At 40.2% G+C, this 27,999-nt stretch overlaps 2 protein-coding genes, 1 long non-coding RNA gene and 1 other non-coding gene across 6 annotated transcripts; all 4 read right to left on the bottom strand.

The window, feature by feature from the left end:
• Positions 1–3: 3 nt before the first annotated feature.
• Positions 4–7,995, bottom strand: akt2 (v-akt murine thymoma viral oncogene homolog 2). 3 transcript variants are annotated; one of them, XM_004543900.6, is made up of 14 exons: positions 7,564–7,995; positions 5,816–5,990; positions 5,446–5,577; positions 5,236–5,347; positions 4,210–4,363; positions 3,258–3,389; positions 3,095–3,160; positions 2,922–2,990; positions 2,553–2,675; positions 2,135–2,263; positions 1,630–1,844; positions 885–972; positions 708–810; positions 4–582 (listed from the first exon to the last, which is right to left on the bottom strand). In XM_004543900.6, the coding sequence occupies exons 2-14, from the start codon at positions 5,859–5,861 to the stop codon at positions 503–505; spliced, it is 1,449 nt and encodes a 482-aa protein (XP_004543957.1). In that variant the 5' UTR covers positions 5,862–5,990; positions 7,564–7,995; the 3' UTR covers positions 4–502. The 3 variants fall into 3 exon arrangements, with proteins under 3 accessions (XP_004543957.1, XP_004543958.1, XP_004543959.1); XM_004543901.6 differs by having other exon boundaries at positions 5,816–5,895; XM_004543902.6 differs by lacking the exon at positions 7,564–7,995 and adding an exon at positions 7,248–7,431.
• Positions 7,996–8,228: 233 nt separating this feature from the next.
• Positions 8,229–15,330, bottom strand: dhx40 (DEAH (Asp-Glu-Ala-His) box polypeptide 40). The gene is made up of 17 exons (XM_004543903.3): positions 14,957–15,330; positions 14,644–14,789; positions 14,369–14,488; positions 13,650–13,886; positions 13,450–13,516; positions 13,216–13,347; positions 13,017–13,116; positions 12,841–12,927; positions 12,578–12,760; positions 12,388–12,468; positions 10,170–10,327; positions 9,844–9,958; positions 9,613–9,721; positions 9,431–9,525; positions 9,256–9,325; positions 8,936–9,164; positions 8,229–8,438 (listed from the first exon to the last, which is right to left on the bottom strand). The coding sequence occupies exons 1-17, from the start codon at positions 15,126–15,128 to the stop codon at positions 8,317–8,319; spliced, it is 2,223 nt and encodes a 740-aa protein (XP_004543960.3). The 5' UTR covers positions 15,129–15,330; the 3' UTR covers positions 8,229–8,316.
• Positions 15,331–21,731: 6,401 nt separating this feature from the next.
• On the bottom strand, positions 21,732–24,137 carry LOC143421941 (uncharacterized). Its single transcript, XR_013101544.1, has 4 exons — positions 23,858–24,137; positions 22,653–22,994; positions 22,405–22,500; positions 21,732–22,145 (listed from the first exon to the last, which is right to left on the bottom strand). It is a non-coding gene; the product is annotated as an uncharacterized LOC143421941 (long non-coding RNA).
• Positions 24,015–24,120, bottom strand: LOC111500904 (U6 spliceosomal RNA). Its single transcript, XR_002721302.1, has one exon. It is a non-coding gene; the product is annotated as a U6 spliceosomal RNA (small nuclear RNA).
• Positions 24,138–27,999: the final 3,862 nt, after the last annotated feature.

Here is a 27,999-nt window from a genome sequence, read left to right as displayed (position 1 = left end):
TGGTTTTGTAAAACTCTATCAAGTACATTTATGCAGTCTGTGCATGAGTTGGTAGATTTTGGTGTGTGTTTATTTGTGTGTGTGAAGCATGGAACAGCTGGTAAAGAGGTGTTACTTGCTGGCATAACCTGGTTTTCAAAGTGTCAAGGCTCTGATGTGTTGCAGCAGAGGTCCCGCAGGGAAGCCTAACGCAAGCCCTGAGAGGACTTACAGAGACAAAGCTGCCAGTCTATCCACACCAACCTGCTGAGGTCAGTCATTTAGGGTCTGTGTGTGTTCATTCCCTACTACTATGATCTGTGTCTTGTCTGATTTGCCAGTATGTGTGCGTTAAAAACAGAATGAAAATGTGTCTTGTGCCACTTTCTTTTTCCTTTATTTTTTTTGTTGTTTTTTTTTGTTTTAAATTGTTGGTGTCGTTCAAATTTCCTCAGCAGTGCAAGTGTGTATGTGGGATTGTGATCGTGTGTCAGCCTGCCTGCTCATTCAAAAGTCTGAGGGATCATTCCCGTATGCTGGCAGAGTAGGAGAACTGAGGGAAGTGAGTACGCTGATCTGAATCCTCTACGTCTAAACTGTCATCTGGAGGGGAGAGAAGAAGATGATACAAAGATGAAACTAGACGTTAAAAAAAACAACAACAACTTAGAGCTGCTTAGAAAAATAAATCCAAGCACAAAGAAAAGCAGCCACTTAAGTGCACTTACACTTGTCTGGAGGAGTTATTGTAATAGATTGTGCTGTGAACTCGTCGTCAAAGTAGCGCGTGTCCGTCTCGGATGTTACGTGTGGCTTGAAGGGTGGAATAAGCTGAGGAGAGGAAGGAAATCAGTCAGTTCGCATGCCGGTCATCCAGTTTCCCCCATCGTTTGTTTTCATCTCACCTTTTTGTCAATGACATCCTGCCAGTTAATGGAGGTGAAGAACTTGTGGCTCATCACTTCTTTGGCATCGTCTGGACCACCTCCGAGCCTGTAAACACAACAAAAACACCATCATCGTCACCACCACCCACACACTCACCAGCTACAAATAAATGTACAAAACACAGTCATTAGATGGGCACAACAAGCACTTGTTGTGTTGGTCTCCACTGACTTATATTTACCAATTTGTAGACAAATTTATTTTTCATTTCCTTACCATATGCAATGTGTTAGTAAGCCTGCAGGCAGTCCTTAATGTGCTAATATTAGCAGTTCTCCAACTATTACCAGAAATGCAGTGCTTGGTCAAAACAACAACTAATTACATTCCTGTTTATGGCCATTATCCTGAGCCAAAACAAATCAAGAAAGAACATGGGCTTAAATAACATGGTTACTCCTTTTATAGCTGAATACATGGTGCCCCTGAGCACAGTGGAAGATTCAGAAAACTAACAGAGTGCAACAAGTGCAGCTGAACTGCTGCCATGTATCCATTATGCTGCAGATAAAGTTCAAAACAATGAATAAATATTCATGTATTCAAGGATTTTAAGCTTTAATCAAAAACATATTTTAGCCGGTTTATTTTTGGTTAAGTGGCTGTAAAAATCTTTAAGGTTCAACTTAGCCATTTAATTCTCTCTCTAATTATTCTTCATAATATTCATAAAGTAGTGCTTATTGTGATGGGACAACTTGCCTCTGTTTGGGATCTTTTTTAAGCAGGCCTGCCAGCAGGGCCTTGGCCTCAGGAGCCAGGTTCTTGGGGAAGCGGATCTCCTCCATTAGGATAAGCTCAAAGAGGCGCTCATGGTCCTGGTTGTAAAAAGGCAATCGGCCACACATCATCTCATACATCACTACACCCAATCCCCACCAGTCCACTGCTCGACCATAATCGTTGTCCTCCAGCACCTGACAGGGTAGAAATGAAAAGTGTTGAGAAAGAAACCAAACAATGAAAATAGCGGTGCAGGAATATCAGTAAACATTTTTTCCATCACAAAAGAAAATTGGGAACAAGGTGGCAACAGACATCCTCTGATAAAATGGCCACTTTGAATACTGTGACTGGTCCTTTTATCAAGGTAATATTGTTTATCATCTATCCCACTTGTCTCATCCAGCTCTGTGTCACTGGTGCCTTTTTACATCATACTGTCCACAAACCACCCTCATGACAATAAAAGCAACCACTGAATTACCTCTGGTGCCAAGTACTCCGGGGTTCCACAGAAGGTTTTCATGGTGGCGCCGTCTGTGATCCCTTCTTTACACAAGCCGAAGTCTGTTATCTTTATGTGGCCGTCCTTGTCTAACATGAGGTTCTCCAGCTGTGCGGGGAGAAATTCAAATTAGAGTCAAATCAGCCCACAGCCATGCTGGGAAAATAATTTAAAATCGCATACTTATTGTACATATTAAAAGTGCTTATTTGTTGTCCTGTTGCAGTGTGACTGCAAAACTTGGATGCTTTGATGTGTTGCATCAGAGATGCTGCATGGAGTAATGATGCTATCAAGTCATTACTCCCTTACTAGCTAATCCCTATATATCCCTCCCATCCCTCCTTAATATATGTATACATTACTGTTATACAGTCAAAGCCAGAAATCCTCCTACCTTCAGGTCCCTGTAAACTACATTGCGTGAATGAAGATACTCCAGTGCTGACACTATTTCTGCACCGTAGAATCGAGCCCTGTCTTCTGTGAATACTCTGTCCCGGGATAAGTGAAAGAAGAGCTGCAAGAGAATTAAAAACAGGAAAGAGCTCAAAAAAATATTCGTAAATCCTCTCAAGACATTGGATTTCCTGAAAAGAAAAAAGCACATTGGAATACATTTCTCAAATCAAACCTATTCTTTTTTATTCATTAATGTGACCCAATACTGCAGTGTCCTCTATGTTTTTGCCCTTCTGCAACTAGCCATTTTCCAAAAGGTCACGCAAAGAAATGACACAACAGTAAGAGAAAGAGGAAGACTTACTTCTCCTCCATTTGCATACTCCATCACAAAGCATAGCCGGTCGTGTGTTTGAAATGCATATTTTAGTGTCTGTAAAAGAGGGAAGATGAATTACTGACTGTTTTATACTGATGAAAGTCCAGTCATTGTAGGAAAGCAGAAACTGAAACAACAATAGATGCACCGTTACCCACCGTTAGAAAAGGATGCCGTGTGTTTTGGAGAACTCGGCTTTCTGTAACTGTGTGTGCCACCTCATCCTAAATATAAACACACATTCAGTACTTGGAGTGTAAACAACACCTAACTAACTGCTCAGAATTCTGCTACTACACATATTGATGTGACAGGACTCACTTTAGCAATGATAACTTCTTTGCGCAGGATTTTCATGGCATAGTACATCCCTGTGGCCTTCTCCTTCACCAGGATCACTTTACCAAATGTCCCTTTGCCCAGAAGCTTCAGGTAGTCAAAGTCACTCATAGTCTGAGAAAACAGAGGTCAAAGATCAGCCGAGACAAATTAATGGGTCTACGAGTGCTCTTGAACGAAACTCAACTCTCAAAGATGCCACCAATGTTTCATCTTCGAACTCTGATTGGACTGAAGGATGTGTTGTTATGTATAAATACATCGGAACTACCTCTATCTAAAATGTAAAGTAACAGCTACTGGACACTGCTGATGTATCCTAGCATGTTGATTTCTCGTGTTAATGACAGGCAACATGTTATGCCATGATGTAGTTCAAAATATTGCTAATTTTTCATATTGCATGAGAAACAAAAGCAACAAGATGGACTGATATTCATTTCAAAGAATTACTTCAAAGACTTGTGCAGGCCTCTGGTGTACAGAATGTAAGGGAGGTGACAAGGAGGCAGATCACAATTTGAATTATATCGCACAAACACAAAGTAAAGCAGAACACTTCAACTGGGATAAGATGTGATAGGAACACTTTTACCCCATAAATTAAGACTTCTTTACAGAACAACAAACTTGTATTTGATCAGTACACATTAACAGCTATACATGTTATATGTTTTTAATACTCAATAACAACCTCACTGGTTGTTATTTTCAACAATCTTCAAAATCAATTGAAGTGACTTAGCAATTGATAAAATATATAATGAAATGTTACCCTGAACTCCTTTAAAGATTGCTTCATCAAAACCAAGGGGGAAAAAAAAGCTTTGAGAAAGAGGCTTAAAGTTTGAACAACTTGCTCAATAAAGATGAGCTTAGCTGGACAAACACAGCATACACTCAGCTGCCAGGCACTGCTTGTGCAAATACTGACCACTTTTGTGTGGGATTTGGACACAGCAATCTCCATGTCCTCCATGCCACTGCTGTCACTCGGGGAGCCAAATTTGATCTCCATGGGCTCCTCATCCTGCTGCTGACTCTTCAGGCTGTTTGCTACCGCCTGGATCGATCGCATCCATTCCTCCCTGATTGGAGCAACACACATGCATCAAAGTAGTCAAAATTTAAATAAATCTCAGTGGGAAAATCTGTAGTCTAGCATGCTAAGTTTAGAAGGTAGAGGATAATCCGTGTACTAGTCATCTAGGGGCTGCTGGGATTTGCTACTTGGCAGAGACGATGTAAACAAAGCCCAATGACGAATGCTTGGGTTAGAGGTGAATAATCAGGCCTAATCTGGCCCTGAATTCTCTTTAGATTATGATGGCTGCTCATACTTGGAAACTAAATGGCTTTCAGTGAGTGTGGTTAACAATGACCCATTTATCGACTCTGGATTAATTCTGGTCCATTCTGTGTCTTTCCGTTTTTATTCTTTTAAAGCTGTTTTAAGATGTGATCAAAACTACATACTAAAATCAACTTGGTTACACAAAGGATTTTGTATCATATAAATTAAAAAACATATTGCCAACATTTGGATACCATGGCAACGCTATATAAAACTCTGCTGTTGTTTTAAATCTGTAATCTCCAAGACCGCACATGTATGATCAGTTCACTTATTTAAACTTGTTATGTATCTGAAACAAAAGAAAGGGCAAAATCCACTTCAGAGCAATTAAATAATAACTGGATATAAATAATAAATAACTGGAGTCTGGTTCTAGTGAAACAGCGCTCTGCAAATGATGATAAAGAAAACAAGGTTTATTGAGCTCAAGCAGAGTTTATGTCATCTCTGAACAATATTTAAGTTCATTTTTAGGATATTTATGTAGTATGGAGAGACAAATTACAGACAAAAGCCATTTTCACAAGTAAACAGAATTTTAAGATGCACCAGCCTAAAGCCACTGTGATCGACACTTTTCCCACAGAGAGTGGGAAGTCTTACCTCTCCTCATTGCTGTCTACATGGAAAGTCCGCTCAATAACGGAGGTCCACTGCAGACACCGAATGACAAACGTGTTGGGCTTGGGGCGCTCCGTCTTCATCAGCTGGCACTCTGCAAAAGCACAGACACTTCAGCTGAAGGCACCAACAATAAAACAGAGTTTAGATATTGCACTGACTCAAGTTTGTCAGCCAGAAGGGAAAGTTGACCTGCGACAGAGAAGTTGTTGAGTGGTGGGAGGTTGTGGTCACTGGACACCTCAGGCTTCTCTTTGTAGCCAATGAAGGAGCCATTGCTCTTTAAGATGAAGTAACGAGGACGCCATGTTTTAATATATTCACCTGAAAAACAGATTATTTATTTATTAATTTTTTTAAAGAGAGGCCAGTGATGTCTGACTTTCCTATACATGTACTCGAACATCATTACACTGGGAATCCAATAAGGCTGTCACAGCTGTTCTCTGTCAATAAAGGAACCCCTGACAAGCTCACGAGAAGTAGCTAATACTTAAAATATAAAATTATGTCATTTAATGCAGACTCAGGTGATGGATATTGAACACAAAGGTCCCCTTACCTCTCTTGTGGAGCCATCCCTCTCTCACAACACTGACTTCATTCATGCTGGGGCAGAAGACTGTCTGGGTAGGGAGGGGGCTGCAGACAGGTTGGTGGAAATTGTGCAAGCTGTTCTTATTGGTCAAGTGCCTCACTGTGGCTCAGATAACAACAACAAAAAAAGAAAGAAATACCTGGAGGAAAGAACCAAGCACGCCAGTTAAATTGAGAATAACCAAGAAGAGTATGAAAGGTAAAATACAACAAAGCCAGTTAAAAAGCCAAGTTAAATAGGTTATCTACATTCATTTAAATAAGAAACACGCAGAGCTGCACAGGATTATCGGAAAAGTGTAATGTTAGTTGTCGATAACTACTAAAAACGTTCCCTGAATGGACAATTCGGTTCCTCACTTTGAATAGGAACACATAGCCTCAAGTAATTGTTTTTAATGTTCACTAAGGTGCAGGGGAACGAAAATGAATACGAGAAGACACGATGCCTAAAGGAAGCAAAACGGTGAAGACAAACTGAAACTGACACACATGCACAAAGAAAAAAAAGTGTTGCTCTTGATGCCTATCTGACTGCTGTCATTGCAGCAATGTGCCTGAGTAAACTCTCCACCTTCTGCCACTTTGAAAAGCAACTCCACAACAAAAGAAAACTGCTGCAATTTGCACATCATTATCATGACCACTCCAGGTGCCGTCATCATTATCTCATGCAAATCTCTCTGACAAATCTTTACCACCCCCCGGTGTTTTTTTTTTTTTGTTTGTTTGTTTGTTTTACTGTCACGTTATAGCCAAACGTAGTAGATCCTCGTATTCGAGCAATAGCCAAGTGAAAGTGATCAGGAAATCAATGCCGCTCATCTAACAGTGAAATGGCTGAAACGCTGTGTAATGTCAAAAAGCAACAACGGCTCTTGTTAAATGTTTGTGGAGAGGCCTTGGTGATCCAGGGTCAGTCCTGAATCAACAGCTTATGTTAGATAATAGGTTTACCGGAATTTCGCAGCGTTTCGGTGAAAATGAAGGGGTTGAATATTACAGTGCGTACAGTCACAAAGACTGTTTGAACTGCCTTGTTTACAAAGATGAAACAGATAAGGCTCCCCTCGACTTCAGACTTTCTTTTTTTTTATGACTATCCTTAGTTATCACAGCTTGGCCAGAATAATAGGTAATTGCTCTCTGAGATAATAAACAAGGAGGACATTTCCTTGTAAACTTACACCCCTTTGTTTTTACAGACGTGACCTCTCCTCCCAACACTACCAGCCAAGCGTTAAGGTTGTTTTTTGCCCTAAAATGCAGCAACTCTTAAAGAAACGGAGGCAAGCCGACATATATGCTGCTACTCTGTCGGAAAATATAATTTAATTCAAATTTAAAACTAAGCACCGTACTCAGCGCGACCACAATCTGCCAAACGTAAACATTACCGTAAAGTTAACACGTCCACATCCTCCAGTGGTGTAGCTAGCTAACTGAAACAAAGTCAACAAATGCTACTCCTCCAAGTCCAAAGCGGGCTCAAAGCTTCTCTAGCTTATGAGTAGAGTAGTTACAACACTCCCAGCTAACATTATAGCCGATGTGCAGCTAGGCCAAGTGGCGCGTCAGGTAGCAGCGAGGACACTGACCGTGACCGCATTACGACCAAACAAGGCAGCTAGCCAAAATATCCTTCAAGCTAGCAGCTAGTTAGCATGTTAGTTAGCCGTTTGCGGTATTTCTCGTTACTCTGGTTGTTCTTACCTCGGCTTCAGTGACAACGAAGAAGTCCCAGCCGTCGCTTCTTTGAAAAGGCTCGGAGCTACGCTATCGCAGAGCTACCCTCAGATATCACTGGAAGCGTGTGTGTATTGAACTCTGTCAATGATCACACAGCTTAGCGGACTGCTCGCCGAGCTTGTTTTCTTCTCTGACAACAACAGCGGTAGCGGCGGCGTGCTTGCTCAAGTCGCTGCTGCAGTTCTCTGTTGAAACGTGTGTGAACAGACCAGGGAACAGATTCCACTAAGGTGCGAAGTGCCGGGCAGGTAAATGCGATGACAAGTAATTAAAAAGAACAATCCAGGAGAAAAGAAAACGCCTCTTTGGAGTTTAATAAGGTTAGCACTGAAGCCCTCCGTCCCAGCCAGACAGTACAGCGGCCCCGCAGACTCACACTAAAAGGAAGTGACGTACGAGACCAGAGAGGGGTCCACTGCACCTGAACGGTCAGTGTGAAAGTACATCAAGTGCTTTGCTGTAACCTTAGCCTGAAAGAGCTGGACTGAGTGACAGGGAGGCAGTCGTGTGAAACAAGCCAAATTAATGTTAATGGATCTCAAGTCAGTCAGCTAGGAGTTTTAAAAGCAAACAGAGTCACAGCTGCAGTGTAGCATGTAAAGTGGAGGGATTAAAGAAGACAGAGGCGATTTTATTACCACTACATATTTTATTATTTAAATGTCTTCTAAAACTGCTCCTTTGTATTATAGCGTATGAATCACTTCCTTAAAAACATCAGAGAGGTTTACTCTGCTGCCTTTGCTGCTTTCGCTGCAGGTAGCGAGCACGAGCTTCGCTCACTGTGGTTTCGTCGTTTCGCTTCTCCAGCTTCTTCATTGCATCCTCATCAGAAACCTCTGGAAGATTAAAAAAAACAAACAGAAAAGCACCGCACAGGTTAACCCTTTTAAATTCACCCTCTTTGAGCTATTTTTGATGGTATCTCTCAGTAATGTGAGTACAGACCAAGAACCACAATATTATATAACAATAAATAAATACATACATCATAAATACATATTCTGACAAGTCAGTTTTATCCTCTTCCATTTAATATAGTACCAAATCACACCAACAGTTGCCTCAAAGTGCTTTATAGTGTAAGGTAAGGACCCTACACAAATACAGAGAAAATCCCACGACCCCTTATAAGCAAGCACTTGGTCATAGTGGAAAGAAAAAACTCCCTTTTAAGAGGAATAAATCTCTTGCAGAACCAGAATGATTACATTTAGAGTGGTGTATAACACATGGTGAAAAGAGGTGAGAGAAGTCAAATCCAAACTGGGAGTTGGTTTCACAGAAGAGGGGCCTGAAAGCTGAAGGCTCTGCCTCAGATTCTACTTTTAACAACCTGATTGTCTTTTGGCGGCTTCCCTGGACTCCCATTTTGTCATTTCCTCGGCTGTAACTTCTTCTCTCGCCACACTGCTCAGTTCATAGGCGTCCACTTCATGGAGTTTGGGTAATAAATCTTTCACCCACTCATATCGAATAGGACAAACAGTCCGGATGTACACCCGTGATGTCGCCAGCACATCATGGAAGATGACCCAGTTCAGCTCTCCCTCCTGGTCAAATAGCTTGAAGCCACAAGAAAAACTCAGTAAGTTTATGTTGCAGTTTGAATACAGAGAATTATTTAAAGCAAAAACATTTTTAAAAATCATTTACAGATGAGGATGGATGAATGTGAACCATTGATCCATGGCCATCCATTGTACAAAACACCTTTCCAATAGACCTATGTGGGATGGGATAAAGCAATACATCAACAACCACCGTGAATTTATAATCTTTTATATATAATGAATCCCCAAATGAGGCCGTATAGCATCATTTCAGATACCTTCTTGCAACGTTAGTGAAGTATCCTGTGCAGAGGCATCGCCTAAAGAGTTCACTCTTGTTGCCATCAAATGTTTCTACAGGGAAATCTTTTTTCTAGAAAGCAAGCAGGCAGATCCACAAACAATGAGAAGCAATATGAACAAATTAGCAGAGCGTCGCAGTGATGTCAAAAAGCTTTACCTGCTGGAGTCGGTGGAGGATGTCTCGTAGCTGAGTCTCCACACTAAAGGCTGACTTCAGCGCCCTCCAGTGGATCCAGTTCTCTTTACACCACGCTGAAGGTCGATCACTATAGAGCAAATAAGAGGCTCACACAGCGGCTCACAGATGAAGTCATGCAATGTGAAGTTCTAGAGGAAGAAGTGGAAAATAGAAATGCATCTTGTAGTACTAATCGATTATTTTCTTCACCTGGATTTGCAGGACTGAAAGACACTGAGAAGTGTGGCAAAGTCGTTCATACTGCCAGTCTTTGCAGCCAGCGCTCGGTGCTTCTTATCTGCCTCTTTCTGCTTATCAGGGTGGCCTGAGGGGAACAAGAGATCAGCCAACACTTTGTGAGCCGAAAGCTTTATTTCATACCATGTCACCTGCCTTCCCCATTTGGTAGAATGTGAAATACATACACAAATAAACCAGCATATCAGTAAATAAATGGACTGTATTGTATGTATAGCTTATTGTCCCTGTTAGAAGACATTTCCTTTAAATTATCAACATTAAAATTTACTGCGGACCTGGCCTGATGAAGATGTTCTCCACCGACAGCATGGCCGCCACAGCAAGCAACAGGTCTTGGCAGCCGAGGGAGGCAGCCTTGAGCAGGGCCCTGGTGAGGCCTGGGTGTAGGGGGAACTCCACCATCAGCTCCCCAAGCTTTGTCACATTTCCTCTTCTACAGCCCAAACATCAAAGAGATAAGAGGATAAGAGCTCATGAAATTTACACAAGACATTGTGTAAATTTCATGCCCCTGAAAAAACAACAATACACTGGATTTAAAAAGTCTACACATCCTTGATAAAATGCCATGGTTTTGTGATGTAAAAAAAATCACAAGACCAAGATAAATGATTTCAGAATCGTTTCCACGGTTATTGTGATCTAGAATAGTGGTCTCCAAACCCCGGACGTCGGACTGGTACCGGTCCGTGAGTCGTTTGGTACCGGGCCGCGAGAGTTGAGGCTCAGGTGTGAAATGTATGGTTTTCAGGGGTTTTATCGGTTTTCAGCGTTATTTTGTTATCATTTTTATCGTTAACGCTGTTTTCCTGGGTCTTTTCACGTGTGTTATGAATAAATCTTTTTTTTGGTACCGGTACTAGTTTTATTTTGTTGTATTTATCCGCGACACCTTAAAGGCCGGTCCGTGAAAAATATTGTCGGGCATAAACCGGTCCATGGCGCAAAAAAGGTTGGGGACCGCTGATCTAGAACACATATAATTCAACTGATAAACAATATAAACTTAGATAAAATCAATTTTAAAGTACAATAATCTAGTTGCATAAATATGAACACTAACACTTTGTTGACATTTTTGATTTTAATACAAAATTGAGTCCTTTTTGGGTAGGAGTCAGCACAGCAATTGTTAACTTGGTAACTTGCCCACTCTTCCTTGCAAAAGCGCTCCAAAGCTGTCCGATTGCAAGAGCGTATCCTGTGCACAGCCCTCTTCGGGTCACTTCAAAGATTTTCCATTGAATTTAGGTCTGGGCTCGTGCTGGGCCATTCTAAAACTTCAATCTTCTACTGGTGAAGCCATTACTTTGATGATTTGGGTGTATACTTTGGATTGTTGTGGTGAAAGGGGAAATTCCTCTTCATCTTTCTAGCAGACACCTGAAGACTTTATGACAAAAATGACTGATATTTGGAACTGTTTGTAATTTCCTCCCACTTGACTAAAATTCCAGTCTCAGCTTAAGAAAAACAGCCTCTAAAGCATGTTCTTGCCACCACCATGGTTCACCATGGGTATGGTGCTCGTTTGGTGATGTGCAATGCTGTTTTTTCTGCCAAACAAACCTTTTGGAATTATGACCAAAACGTTCAGCCTTGGCCACATCACACTATAACATATTTTCCAACACACTTTTGGAAGACTTCATGTTTGTTCAATGTATGCAAAATTTAGCTGGGATCAGATGTTTTTCTCTATAAGAAAAGGCTTCCATCTTGCCATCCTTAACCACAGGGACTGCTGTCACATGTAGTGCACAACCAGTTCTTGCCAGAAGTTCAGGCAGCTCCTTTAATGCTCCTGTAGTCCTTTTCACAGTAATGTCACTATGGCTCAGGCAGTAGAGTGGGTTATCTACCAATCAGATGGTTGGTGGATTGCTCCGACTCCTCCAGTCCTGATGTCGAAGTATCCTTGGGCAAGATGCCTAACCCTCAGTTGCCCTCAGTGCATCCGTAAAGTGTATGTGAGTGTTATAAAGCACTTAAGTAATACATAAAATCACTGTATGAGTGCGTGTGACTGGATGAATAAAACCTGTGGTAGAAAGCACTTTGAGTGCTCATTGAGTGGATATTTACAGAAGTAACATTTGCACAATATTTTCTCCACTTGTTGATGATAATCTTTGCTGTGTCTTGTGGTGTATTTAATGACCTAAAGTTTTGTCCTTCCAACGATGATGCTTTGTAGGCTCTTTGTGGACCAGCTTGTAAGATGCAACTAAAGTAAATGTAAGAAAAATCCTACAAGAACAGCTGAACTTTAACTGATGGCAGATTGGTGATTGGTGTGTTTTGACCATAGTCATATCACTTATTATAAAAGAGTGTACACACTTACGCATTCATGTTTGTTTTTTAATTGGGTGGCACATCTTATAGTTAACATTAAAGTTTGGAAGTGATTTATCTTGCTGTCATTATTTTACATTGCAAAAAATTTAACTTTTATAGAGGTGTGTAGACTTTTAAATCCACTGTACTCACCTGTCGATGGCATCAAACTGGTAGAGCTGCTTTAGTGCTTCTAGTATGAATCTTTCCTCTGGACAGTCCAGATAAGGAAACCTTAAAAACAAATCAACCTTGTTAATGAATAAATCGGTGACAACAGGAAGGCAAAGTTAGTTAAACTACACTGAATAAGAAACTGAGACAGAATGAGGTAAAAATATACCTGATGACATCATGAATTCCCAGGCACTTCAGCGTGAGTATCACAGCGGTCAGACTCGTCCTCTGGATCTCTGGAATTGTGTATTCAGGCATACACTTCTCCCAGAATTCCTTGGTATAGATTCTGAAACATTTCCCAGCTGAAGTTCTTCCAGCTCGACCCGCTCTCTGCTGCGCCTCACTCCTGATTACAAAAAAGATACATCAAGTCTCTGTTAAAGCTGTACGCAGGTCTAAAATGACTTAATTTTTTCAGAAACTCACTTTGAAATAGGCACAACCTCCAAGAGATCCATGCCCACCCTCGAATTGTGGTTGAGCTGCTTCACGAAGCCACTGTCCACAATGTACCTAAATGTGGACAAGAATAGCATGACGATGTGTTTGCCAAAAGGTGTGAGAGAGACTGTTAAACCACTGGACCGACAGTCTTTACTCACTTTATGCCATTGATGGTGAGAGAGGTTGCAGCAATGTTTGTGGCCACGACACACTTTCTTATTCTTGGAGGTGGTGGCTGAAAGATCTGCCGTTGTTGATCTAAGACAGAAAAAAAAAAGAAAGAAAAGAAGATGACATCACAGTAACACCACACAAAGCTGACACTGGCTTCAATCTGACACAACTGTGTGTGTTTACCAGTAGGCATGGATCCATAAAGGGGCAAAATGAGAAGGCCATCCACTGATTGGTCTGTTACATCATAGCGATAGTCTATGCACTCGGCTTTCTCGAACAGCATGTCACAGGCGTGTTCAATCTCAGACTGACCTGTCAAAAAAAAAAAAAGGAAATAATGTGGCTGACTATCAATATTATTTTTAATGAGTATGTTGCAGTCTTGATATTTGATGAAGACTAATCATTATTTGCCTGTCAAAAACACCAGAATATCCCCAGCCATTTCACTAGTGTGAATGTCCAGAGCCACTTTCACAACCTGTGGAGCAGAAGGTGTAAAATCTGATAAACGCAAGCCAAACACATCAATCTACAACATATCTAAGCTTACCTAATCACTAATAATTATTATTGGCTAAAGCAGTGCCTGATTTCCAGATGACCCTGAGTACCTCTTTTACATAACCAGTGCTTTCCAGATCTTTAGGTCCAACAGCCGACCCAAACGTGCAGGTTACAGGAAACGTCCTCCCAGGAATAGCGAAGACGGGGCAGTTACTAAGAAAAGCTGATAGTTTGTCCGTTTCCAAAGTGGCCGACATCACCACCACCTTCAGAGGGAAGGATCGGCCCTTGGTGGCCTTGGCTGGGTCAGTGAAGACTTTCTTTATTAAACCCAAGAGAATGTCCTTGTAATAAAACACACAGAGAGACAAACTTAAAAGGGGGAGAAAAAAAAACTTTCACCAAAAGGTGGCAGTGTTTGAATGGATAACTTTAGTGCAGTTGTTTACCCCATTCAGTGTTTCAATCTCCTATGTTGTTTTGAAATCATTTTGTATATTTGCTATCTTGAAAGATGAGTTCTAACTAATCTAATGTTTCTATGTTGTTTTAAAGACTACACAGTGCATGCTCCTCTAACTACCAAAACATCTGAGTACGATTGTAGCAGGAGCTACCCATGATGGGTGCATGTAAACCTTGGCCCACCACAGATATGACGTCACAGAATTTGTTTTTTTTAAAGGCTGTAATTCAGTTTTTTGTTCATTTGTTTGTTTGTGTTTGAGGGCTGGAGGTTTTGGTTTAAGGTAGTTGATAAGCTTTGTTATGTGTCAGTGTCCTAACAACATGATGTTAATTACTCTGGGTGAGGAGGGTGACTCACTGTGTTAAGGCTGCGTTCATGGACTTCATCCAAGATTATAACACTGTACTGAGAGAGTGCAGGGTCTGCCAGCACCTCCCTCAGCAAACAGCCGTCTGTCATGTACTTCACCACCGTGTCCTGGCTCAGGCACAAACAAGTGTGTGTCAAAAAAAAAAAATACTGAAAACACGTATTTTCTGCAGGGGATAAATTATTATTATTATTATTATTATTATTATTATTATTATTATTATAGGTAGTAGTAGTATTATAATTATTAGATTTTTTTTTACCTGTGACGTGCAGTCATCAAAGCGGACCTGATAGCCAACTTCCTTTCCCAGAGTGCACTGCATCTCCTGGGCTACCCTCTGGGCCACAGTGATGGCAGCGACCCTGCGCGGCTGAGTGATGCCAATTTTGCCATCTTTACAAAAACCTGAAAAAAAACAAACAGACAAAAGTTGGCCATCGTTTTCATTTAATGGTCGCCACACTAACTTCGCACTATTCAGACGGTTCAGTTCAGGTACACTGCATGTATATGGTGACTTTACGTGCAGAATTAGAGTATGCCTGTGTGTTTGACAATAAAAGTCAGCTTACCTGCTTCACGCAGGTACTGTGGGAGTTGTGTGGTTTTCCCGCTGCCAGTCTCACCGGTGACCACCAGGAAGCTGCAGTCTCTGACAGCTTGAATTAGTTTGCTTTTGTGCTGATAGATGGGCAGACGTTTTGACCCGTCTTCTTTTGGGCTCCATTTCGCTGATTTTGACATAACCGACAAAACTGAATGTGTTGAGCCGTGCGAGGATTTAAACACGTGAAACACTGACCTTAACAGTGCCGAGCACACTTAAATTAATCTTTGCGGCCAGAGTCTTTATAAAACTTTACAGAGGATCGGCTTATTTAAAAATTTGGTCCTCTCGTTTCGAAGGCGACACGCTACTTCCTCGGCTTCCGCAAACTAAACTCATTCTCCATTTTTATTGGTCCTTTTTTGGACACATGACCTAGGCACCTTCACAATAAAAGTATATGGATTTTTTTTTCTATTTTTACTTTTATTGAAATCAAAACTTACTGAGAGGGAAAGTTGCCAATCCAACCATAAATCTATATAAAACCTTAACCCCACCATGTATTAAAATATTTTCTCTTTACATTGCTCTTTATAAAAGCAGTAACGGGATCTCATACATACCACATTATTATAACAACCTCTTATTAAATGTAAGCAATATACATTTTTACCGCAGTGCTCTAAGGATCCATTTCTGGATATGATCACGACGTAACTCATTTCTATCTAAGACAATGATGATTTGATGAACTTCAATAAAACCAATCCCATATGTGCAGTGCATTTTACTTCCTTTGGGGAGTAAAATTTATACAGTTAGTATGCACTATGTATCACTTTAAAGAAGTCAAAAACAAACAAACAAAAATCCAGAATTATTCCGTCTCTAATATATCTACAGATCAAGTCGGGACTTCTCTTGGGCTTTTACTCTTCTCGTGACCTGTTGGAGTGGAAAACGGAATTGTTGTTTTGTGTTGTTTGTCACATAGTGATAAATAATTCTGAATATTTAGGATAAAACCTTGGCATTAGTCTGCTACCGTGCTGATTATCTTTAAGGTGGGGATACCATGACTGTGACTTTGACATGAATGTTCCAAAATGGGGTATCAGAATCAGGCACAGCAGCTTCCTTTGACAAAAGCATGACTGCAAGGACCTGATGCAGCTTGCTTTCTCTCCCTATTCATCTCCTGAACCTGAAGGTATTTCAGATGTATTATTGGCTAAACACAGATATGAGTTAGTCTTAAGGAAAAGCATACCTCCACTGATTATCGCCGCTAGATTTTTTATTTAATATGATAATAGCCTAAAACAGTATCAGGAAGTCATTAATGGTATAAAATCAGTGTGTGATGTTCATCATGTGACAAATGATGACTAACAGCATACTGCAGCAGCAGGATTTTATGTCCGTCTGCGTTCATAAGCAGCTGAACCTTTTGCTTTAAAATGAAGCCTGTAAACTGGCTTTTGTATTATCTGCTAACATTTTACTGAGTATATAATTACATATATGCTCCGCCAATTTCCAAGCTGCAGCTGAGGTCTTTAAAACTAAAAGTGAAAAGATGACACTAGACTACAAATTTGAATAGGTCTTTTTGGGAATGAATAATGAAGTTAATAAGGTCTGTGTATGTTTTAATTGAATGTAACATATACAGTGTCAACTATGATTGCTGTATTTTTACACACACACACACACACACACACACACACACACACACACACACACACACACACACACACACACACACACACACTGTTAATAGGAAAATTGTACTTAGTAGTCAGTATAATCTTTTAATGATATAAGTTTGCATATGGTAGAATGCTGCATGTAATTATTTGTGTGTAGAAGTATATAGTTGGTGGCATATTGAAAGAATGTCTCATCCTAGGAGGTCTGTAACATTCTAGCGTGTTCACCCCCACATCCTAGGAGCATGGCAGAGGTCATACCTTGTCTTATTGTTTTACGGTAGGATTAACGTAGCTATGTCAGTTTTAGTTTAAGTGCTTCTTTACATATAGATGAACTGTTGGATTTTCCAGACCAGCAGGTTAAGGGAAGTCGTTTATGGGGCCACACACACACGCACACACACACACACACACACACACACACACACACACACACACACACACACACACACACACACACACACACACCTCCACATTCCAATTTAAGGAACAAACGCTCACTGAAGTATAAATAAAGACCGGGGCAGTTTCTCAGTGCGAGTCTCTCAGTCTGGAGGCTGCCCTTGCTAGCAAGAAGTTCTGTGTGTTTCTCTTCTCTGAGTCTTTACTGAAGAAGTGTTTTAGAATATATTTCTTAACACACACACACACACACACACACACACACACACACACACACACACACACACTGTGCAAGAAAGTTGGGTCTCAATATAATATTAAAGAGTTAGAGCTATGCATAAACCACAGTTAGGTGTGAAAGCAACTATATCTCATTCCAGAGGTGAAGAGTACTAGATGTTACTTGTTACACATGTATAGAAAAAAATGACATTAAATGCTGTTCACCTTTACTTTATAATTATACAGGGAAACAGGAAGACATACAGGGAGTGCAGAATTATTAGGCAAATGAGTATTTTGCCCACATCATCCTCTTCATGCATGTTGTCTTACTCCAAGCTGTATAGGCTCGAAAGCCTACTACCAATTAAGCATATTAGGTGATGTGCATCTCTGTAATGAGAAGGGGTGTGGTCTAATGACATCAACACCCTATATCAGGTGTGCATAATTATTAGGCAACGTCCTTTCCTTTGGCAAAATGGGTCAAAAGAAGGACTTGACAGGCTCAGAAAAGTCAAAAATAGTGAGATATCTTGCAGAGGGATGCAGCAGTCTCAAAATTGCAAAGCTTCTGAAGCGTGATCATCGAACAATCAAGCGTTTCATTCAAAATAGTCAACAGGGTTGCAAGAAGCGTGTGGAAAAACCAAGGCGCCAAATAACTGCCCATGACCTGAGAAAAGTCAAGCGTGCAGCTGCCAAGATGCCACTTGCCACCAGTTTGGCCATATTTCAGAGCTGCAACATCACTGGAGTGCCCAAAAGCACAAGGTGTGCAATACTCAGAGACACGGCCAAGGTAAGAAAGGCTGAAAGACGACCACCACTGAACAAGACACACAAGCTGAAACGTCAAGACTGGGCCAAGAAATATCTCAAGACTGGTTTTTCTAAGGTTTTATGGACTGATGAAATGAGAGTGAGTCTTGATGGGCCAGATGGATGGGCCCGTGGCTGGATTGGTAAAGGGCAGAGAGCTCCAGTCCGACTCAGACGCCAGCAAGGTGGAGGTGGAGTACTGGTTTGGGCTGGTATCATCAAAGATGAGCTTGTGGGGCCTTTTCGGGTTGAGGATGGAGTCAAGCTCAACTCCCAGTCCTACTGCCAGTTTCTGGAAGACACCTTCTTCAAGCAGTGGTACAGGAAGAAGTCTGCATCCTTCAAGAAAAACATGATTTTCATGCAGGACAATGCTCCATCACACGCGTCCAAGTACTCCACAGCGTGGCTGGCAAGAAAGGGTATAAAAGAAGAAAAACTAATGACATGGCCTCCTTGTTCACCTGATCTGAACCCCATTGAGAACCTGTGGTCCATCATCAAATGTGAGATTTACAAGGAGGGAAAACAGTACACCTCTCTGAACAGTGTCTGGGAGGCTGTGGTTGCTGCTGCACGCAATGTTGATGGTGAACAGATCAAAACACTGACAGAATCCATGGATGGCAGGCTTTTGAGTGTCCTTGCAAAGAAAGGTGGCTATATTGGTCGCTGATTTGTTTTTGTTTTGTTTTTGAATGTCAGAAATGTATATTTGTGAATGTGGAGATGTTATATTGGTTTCACTGGTAAAAATAAATAATTGAAATGGGTATATATTTGTTTTTGTTAAGTTGCCTAATAATTATGCACAGTAATAGTCACCTGCACACACAGACATCCCCCTAAAATAGCTAAAACTAAAAACAAACTAAAAACTACTTCCAAAAACATTCAGCTTTGATATTAATGAGTTTTTTGGGTTCATTGAGAACATGGTTGTTGTTCAATAATAAAATGATTCCTCAAAAATACAACTTGCCTAATAATTCTGCACTCCCTGTATGCCTGTGCAAATTTACGCTGATTTGTTTTCTATTTCTTTTATAAACATAACGACGTTTGCTGATGACACCACCATCATAGGACTGATCGACAACAACGATGATTCAACCTACAGAGCGGAGGTTCAGCATCTGAAGCAATAGTGTGACAACAACAGTCAAGACCAAGGAAATGGTAATCGACTTCAGGAGAACAAGGCGATCTGAGCACTCTAGCCTCTACATTAATGGTGAGGAGGTAGAAAGCTTTAAGTTTCTCGGAGTCCACATCTCGGCCAACCTTACCTGGTCCACAAACATTTCCCACTAGGTAGGGAAAGCACAATAAAGGCTGTACTTTCTGAGGAAGTTTTGTCAGGCCCAATTACCCCAGAGACTGCTAGTAAACCTCTACCGCTCCACCATCGAGAGCCTTCTGACCTACTGCTGCACACTCTGGTTCAACCGCTGCACTGTAGAAGACAAGATGAAACTGCAGCAGGTGGTGAGGGCAGCAGAGCGAGCAATTAGCACTTCACTAACCCCCCTCAGAGACATTTGGCAGACTTCAGTGGAAAGCCAGTATCATCATCAAGGACCCCTTGCACCCTGGACACTCACTTTCCCCCCCCTTCTCTCAGGCAAAGGCTTCAGGTCCATCAGGTCAAAGACACCTTTGAGACTTTTTACTCTTCAAAAAACAGCAGTTTGAATCATCCACAGTGCAGGTTATAGGGATCATACAAACTCACTATTTTTGCAGTCTGAAGTATTGAAATTTGCTGATCTAGTGAAATTCCAAACAGCACAAATTCTATTCAAAGCAAAAAAGCAAAAAAAAAAAAAAAAAAAAAAAAGGAACTGCCAGGTAATATTCAGAGTATGTTTTTTTTTTTAAAGAAGTTATAATGTAAGGGGTTTTTGTAATTTCAAAATAGGGAAGGTACGTACTACAAGAAAAAGCTTTTGTGTTTCTGTGCATGGAGTGAAACTGGAACAATTTGAATATGGAATCGAAGCAATGTTGAAACAGTTCAAAGAGAGTTAAAAAAGATATGATCTTCTTGAACCTATAAAGAAAGAGAAAATGTTGAAATTAAGTAAATGTCTCTATCTAGAAAATTTCATGATGTGATATTATAGTATATATTATAACAAAAATCTGTTCGGTATTTTTATTACAGATTATATCAGTAAGGAAGCTGACTAAATATTGACTGATAACTTATGGCAAAGAGGTCAGATTATATATGTGTGTACTTCTTCCCACTTCCTTTCGACATGTAACTGAATCAGAAGCAATATTGAAATATATTAATATTATTCTGTATAGTATTTTTTTCTCTCTTGTTTTATTTGCTAAATGTACCTGTATATTGTTTAAATGATCGAAATAAATGAACAAACAAACGAACAGACTCAACAGAAGCTTCTACTCGCAGGCTGTCAAACATGCACCACCTCCACCCTGATTGGAGGATAACTGCACTGCCAACACTCATGGACATTACACTTTATTTATGAACTATAATCTTTAAACTGTATTTATTATAACCGTACTTATAGTAGCCCCCCCCCACACACACACACACACTCAATGTGCAATCTCACTGATCATACTGCACCTGCTCCTCACATGGCATTTATGTGTAAGCATGTATGTGGAAATATATATGCGTATATATATGTGCGTGTGTATATATATATATATACACACACACATATATGATGTATATGTGTGTATGTATGTACGTATGCATGTGTATGTATAACTTGTATATATCTTTCTTTACTTAAATTCTAAATATATGTTAGACATGTTAGACAATGCTATGAAGCTCGTGAAAAATATAACCAAAAATATGCAATCAAAAGAATGTGCAATATATAGTTAAAAAGGTAATGTTGTTGTTGTTGTAGTAGTATGTTTTTTCCTTTCATTTTTGAGCAAAACTGATTTTTGTGACATGAATGTTTATTAGCATGTATTCACACTTTTTTCTTTGACAAAAGCACTTACTATTTGGAGACACACAGTTGAAACACAGGGCAAAAACGAAACTCCACTCGGCAGCGTGCATCTTCATCAGCTTCTCTAACAATGTAAGCTGCTACCTGCAATGCTTTAGTAAACCCTTTAAGCTTCACAGAAGAAAACCACAAAACCAACAGTTTCATGCATTTAACAGAATGCTTTGCTCTATTAAGCTTCACACAACAGCTGCCAAATGTCTAAGTAAGTTCAGGCAGTACTTTTTAAAAAAAAGTTTTTACAACACGTACAGAGAGAAAATAAAAAATAAAATAGCTTTTGATTGGTTCTATCACTGATGTTTGGACTGTGTTTGCCTGCCAAACCCCCATTTTAATCCTTGAATAAAGAAAAACCTGAAGCCAGTCCAAAGTGACAGACTAGAAAGTAGAGTGGGATCTCAAAATGCTGTGTAACAAAAGAGGTGTGTTGTTGTTGTTGTGTATCCCGTTAACCAGCGAGTACAGGTGATATATGGAAATAATTCTGATGCATGTTTTGTTCAACAGCGTGTCCTCATTCACTTTCCTCCTGAGCTCGAGGGTGTCAAAGCTACACTGTAGGCTATATACAAATATGATTAAAGTTTAATAGATGTTGCAACTTCATTGATCATCATCCTGCAAATTTCTTCTTTGATTTATTTGATAGTACAAAACAGTTCAGAGAACATAATAATGATACAACCAGAACGTAAGGCACAATGATGGTACACAGACTGATTCAATTATTTCTTTTTGATTTTTCTTCATAAACACAGTTCACCAAGAAACTTTCAAGGACAAAACAACCACAAAAAATTAAGTTGGATTATATACAAAACTAAAAGTAACAGAGCAGAATTAACAATTTTTTTTAGATGTGAATAATTTATTTATTTGTAGAATTTATTCATTATTATTTCTTTGCTAGTTCTTTTTAGGCTTTTTTGCTCCTCTTTTACATTTTTTTTTAAGTTTTTGTTTGTTTGTTTCCCCTCTGCTGAAGATGAACATGACGAAGAGGAAAATTCTGTGGTCCATTACCTTTTAGTTCCTGTAGTGTACACAAACAAAGAACAGATTTTATTTTACACTTCCCAAGAAAAATCATTATCATTATGTTTCTGCCTGACACACAGATTATTTAAAATACACATAAAAATATTGACAGTCACATCATTATATCCAGGAAGCTTACAATATTGCTTTATAATCAATGTTGTAAGGTAACTTTGACCCACTTAGCAATTCAACCACCCAGATTCTTTTACCATCTCTACTGAATGAGAATGTCAGACATGTCAGGTTCTCACCTATGCATTTCTTGCAGGTGTAGCCGCCAACACACAGCAGAAGGAGAGCAACCACACTAACACAGATGTAAATCATCTGCATGTCCCTCCTTGTACCTGCACGTGATTCCACAACATATTAATAATAGGAAACAGTAGCTTATTCATTTGTCTTTTTGTGTATGTTGAGCCTGAGGTTTGTGACCATAAAAAGGAAGAAACTGCAGGGTGCTGCTCAACTTAACTTAAACAAATAAAAATCCACTTACCTACTTCAACCATCACCACTTGAAAACAGTGGTGATGGATGTTATCCTGTATACAGGAGTAACATCCAAGGTCTGTTAACTCAAGATCATCAATTCTGATGGAGTAGTTTCCCTCCAAGCCCTGAAATGGAAAGGTTTTAACTCTGCCATTTCTGGGGTCCTGGTACTTAACATGTCCTAAAGGTGACAGGTTGACCACCTCCCCTTTGGGAATGTGGCTCCATGTCACCCAGTTGGAACTGGCTGGCCGAGCAGTGCACGGTAGGAACACAGATGAGCCAAGTGAAATGCTCAGTCTGCTCATGCTGCAAAATTCTCCTAAATCTTCACATGATTCTTCATCTGAAAGGGAAAATTAAATATGAGAATAAGTTCAGGTTACCCGTTTCATATTCAAATGAATAAAGAGCAAGCAGAAGAACCTATTTCTCCTCCTTACAGTAGATCTCCAGACTTTATTTCTTCAAGTAAGCATTAAAGGATGTGAATCTATTAAATATAAATCTTATTTCTCTGTATTGCTCAATATTAAAAAATAATCTTGAAAGATAGTACGGATATATAGTTAAAAATGCAGAGAAAATATTTGTATTATTATTAGTTTGGTATGAGCAGTGATAAAAGTTTCTCCTGTATTTTCTTCAAGCTTCGTGACTAATCTGTAAGATTTCGGAGTTCGCTTTCTAAATGCTTCTTCATACTTCAGAGTGCAAACTTCCTCCTACAATAAACAAGATCACACAACATTGGACAAAAAAGTTTCTATTTATTTTGTCTGTTCACATTCTATTCACGTTTAGACATGTTTGAAAGCAAAACTGCGGAAGACGCAAGATAAACAGGTTGCAAAAATCCTGGAAATTCATCCGCTTCGAATGTTATCAGTGACAACATCTGAAGCGGGTGGAAAATTCTCACTGAGTTTATGTTATGTGCTTTATTTCAGTGAAAGCTATGGTCTGAGAGTTCTGCTCTGAGTTTTTTTTTAATCAAATGGTAGAGAATTTAATGCGTTATGAAATGTCTCATGAATGTTAGTTGATAGTTTAACGATGTAAATACATTAAGAGTAACTTTCATCAACAGATTTCTGAATTTAGTCAATCAAAAGAACTTTAAAAAGCGTGTTTTGATCAAAAACGTTTACTGATTAGACCTTTCTTTTTTTTTCTTTTTTTTTTTACACTTTTCACAGAAGCACTTACCATTTGAAGACACACAGACGACTCACAGGGCGAAAAGAAAAATCCACCTTCCAGCGTGCATCTTCATCTGCGTCTCGTTATATAAAATCATCCCGCTGGTGATGGTACGTCTTTAGACAACAAAGCTACGAAGTTTGGGTTTGGACCGCCTCCTTACTTCAGATTTCTTCTTAAGGCCCTTTCACGTGTCATCCTTGCGCAGGGGCCATGCTAATCTTCTCTGTATCGTATCCAATTTAGCGTACGCGCTTGCCGAAGCAAGCACGTGGTCACGTGGGACGCGGCATGCGCAGCGCTGCGCTCCGAAACCCATTCTTTTTTAATGCTTGCGCCGCGCAATAGCGACCCAAGTGACCAATAGAAACGAAGCTTTGAACCGCGCTAAGTTCAACCACACAACGAACAAAAACATTCTGTGCGTACCCGAGGCTTAGAGTGGCATGGGAAACAGATGGGGTGGCAAAATCAGAGGCATTTCTTTACAAATCCAGGTGTTAAGTGTTATGTGATATGTATGGTTAAAATACAATAAATGCAGCAAGTAGGCTATACACGTTTCATATATGGAAAGTTTGTAACTTTCTTATTGACTTTAGCTCAAATAATTAAACACTTCAGTTAAAAAATGTGAATGTTGATTCTGTGTACTATATATGTAATAAACAAGCATGTAGCCCAATAAGTATAAAATTCAGAAGGCTACACAACATGAGGTGGATCTGTCAAAAAGTTTCTCTTCTTATGTCATTGTTCTGGGTCAGCTGACCCGGCATTTTGAGTTTATGCTGTTTTGTGATTTCTTTGTGTTAATGTTTTAGTTTTCTGTCATTTAGTATTGAGTTTAGTCCTGGTTTTGCTTCTATGTTTAATTATATTTCTGTTTCCATGTTTTTTTGCATATATGTCACTCCCTGTTTCCTATTTGAGTCTGTCATGTCGCATCATGTCCATATCGTGTCTCCCATTTCTGTTCCCGTGTTCCCCACGTGATGTGTGTTCTCCCCAACCCATCATGCTGCTCGCTCTCCCTAATTTTTTTATTTTTTGACACCTTAACCTTCATTACAAAGAGTATAACAATCAACACCTTTTGAAAAGCTTTTTTCAAAATTATAAGAGCGATATAGATACCCTTTGTCCCTTTGGTAAAATCGTCCCAGAGACTTGCTAGTTTTTGTTTTCATCCTGTACCTTTACACAGACTTTATGTAAATCTGTGTAGGAATTTTTTTTTAAAGATGTGCCGATTGCCAAATTGGCCAGCAGGTGTCACTGTGAAGATGTGTTTCACTGTTTCAAAATCTCTATACAACAGGTGTTGTGCCAGAAAGTGAATTCCAGTATTTAAACTGCTGTAAATGATTTGTTGGCCCATAATATGCGAAACATATGTCAAATGCATGAATGATAACGAGTCATCATGAGCCACAAACAACATTCCTGTGACAAGATGGAAGCTGCAATCAGTTTTTGCCAGAGTGACTTTTGTATAAACTTTATCTATCAAGTTAAAAAGTGTCCCTGACAAATGTGCATTTGAAACTCAAATGCACAGTAATAAAGAGATATTGCGCAAAATAGGAAAGTGGCTATTTGATGTCAAAAACCAGTACAAAGCCTATGATAATCATGATAGTGATAACAATGGATGTTATGATAATAAGGTTGCCAACTATAAATGCGGGTAATGATGATGTTGGACCAAATGACAGCATTTCCATAGTTGTTGTTAAAACATGTTTGTCAGCTTGTCGTTACAGTCTTGGGTTTTCATAAGCATGCCTTTGCCTATACAGCCAAATGTTGATCAAAGCAATTTTAATGAATGAAATGAATGAACATCATGAAAATGAATAAGACTGAAACACAGTTTCAAAATGGTCTGAACAGCAGGAAGGGCCAGTCTCCTCAAAACTTAATTCAGACAATGGCAACCATCAATCCATCTTCTTCCGCTTTATCCGGGGCCGGGTCGCGTGGGCAGCAGCCTAAGCAGAGAAGCCCAGGTGAGGGTAGGGACGTAGATCAACCGGTAAATTGAGAGCTACGCTTTTACACTCAACTCCCTCTTCACCACGACGGAGCGGTGCAGCACCAATCCGTCTGTCGATCTCCGGCTCCCTTCTCCAATGACAACCTTCTCCCAGAAATCACAACCACATCAGCTCACCACTGGATGTCTTTTAAATTCCCAATCCGGCACACAGGGAGAAACTGGTTTTACTCATAAACCTTCTACTTCACAACTTCTATGGAAGCGATGACCCTTAGTGACTGCTGTTAGGGTAATGATCCCACGTATTCACTGCTGCTTCCTTATAAAGCTGCCCGACGAGATCATCAATGTAAGAAGATTTTTTACATAATACAATATAATCAAGTGTGCCTTATATTCAAGTGTTCATATATTTCAACATAACCAAGCTTATTGTTAAAGAGAACATGATGTATTCCTTACTTCAGTGTGTGAGATGTCAGATAAGCATGATATACTTCTGTATTCGTTATTTCAGAGTGTGTGTGTGTGGGTGTGAGGTCAGATAAGCGCTGAGCTAACGTCTAACCTCTTCCCGACTCCTCACAGAAGAGGAAGTACTATGTAACCTGCTTTGCCCTATAAATAAAGCAAGCAAGCCTGCAATCGGTGTGTGTGTCTTCTCAGGGACATTCACCCGTGCGCACGTTCTTAAAACTCTCTGAGTTGGTCTGCAGTGTCTTATTTCTCTTACTTGTGATAGAACAAATGTCTACCCCTGACAATCAATGTAGGTGTCTGATTTCCATCAGGTGTTTGCATCAGAAGGCATGAAACTCCTTTGCTACTTCTGTGGCTATTGTTAATTCTAGAGCTGCAACTCAAATAAAAACAAAGTGAAATCTGCCTGAGAAGCGAATTAAAGTATCTTCTATACTGTGTGAAGACAATTATAAATTGGAGGCCACCCCCCACTTAACAGCAACACTTATAAGGAATTGTCTGAACTGTAGGATGCCAGTGACTCATGATAACATCCCACGACAGGAAGAATTACATTCTTGGCCACACTTAAACTCTGTGGAAATTCTGACGCTAATGTGGAGCTGATAATTAGAGCAAATGATTCAAAGGTAATGGAACCAAAGAGGTGGCACGTAACAAGGGTGAGGGTCCTTATGGTATTAAAACCTTTTTGGGCTGAGTTGTTCATGGACCACTAATAGAAGGCTATGAATGGGGGGAGCAGTGACCCCACCGTTAGTTAACTGAATCTCCATTGATCACAGAGGGGAACTGCTGGTGAAGCAACACAATCATGACTTCAATGAGAAATCGACAGAGAAAAAACCTGAAATGTCCACTGAAGATCTTGATTTATGAAAATCAAAATCAAGAAAACTAAGAACAAAAAAACAACTCAAAACTCTCCTTTTTAAAATTGCTTTTGGTTAATTTTTGCCTGTATTATATTGTCTGTTTTACCTTTTATGAATTGTTATCTTATGTGCTGCACTTGATTCTGTCTAGAAAGGTGCTACATAAATAAAATTTTATTTACTATTTACTTAAAACTTTACACCCATGGCTGGAGTGGTAATCTGGCATACTGTCACGGTCCCCGTGTCTCTCTGGTTGGCCCACGCTGGCTACAGGTTTTGTTGTTGTTAGTTTTAGTTTTTTGTCTCTCCTCCTCCTCTCTGCCTGGGTGGAGCTCATTACGGGCTCTCACTCTTGGCCCACGCACCCCTGTGGATGGTGTCCACCTGCGGCTGATCTGGCTGATTTCCCCAGCTGCTATTTAAGGCAGTGGCACAGAGCAGCTCACCGCTGGAACGTCGAACCACCTGAGTTCGTGCTCGCGGCATATTCAAAGAAGAATCGCTTACACGTGTTTTATGTTGTGGAACTAACCTTGACCTTCTGTCTGTAGATTCTGGACCGAATCACCGGACCTGTCCAAGTGGGGCAGTGTGTGGAGTGTTGGGGCGAGTGCGGCTGAAGAGGAGTGCGTGTGTGCGGAGGAGCGGTGGCGGTGACTGAGTGGAAGAGGGAGCGTGTGTGTGGATTCCCCCCCCCTTCTCTCCCTGGAGCCCTGGACCCCCTCCCAACTCACTGTACATATATTTTGCACTAAGGTGATCCCTATTGTAAATAAATCCCCTTT

Source organism: Maylandia zebra, linkage group LG14 (assembly GCF_041146795.1).
Source record: "Maylandia zebra isolate NMK-2024a linkage group LG14, Mzebra_GT3a, whole genome shotgun sequence".
Lineage (NCBI taxonomy): Eukaryota > Metazoa > Chordata > Actinopteri > Cichliformes > Cichlidae > Maylandia > Maylandia zebra.
Note: the sequence above shows the minus strand (reverse complement) of the source record. Positions and strands in the feature narration are given on the sequence as shown.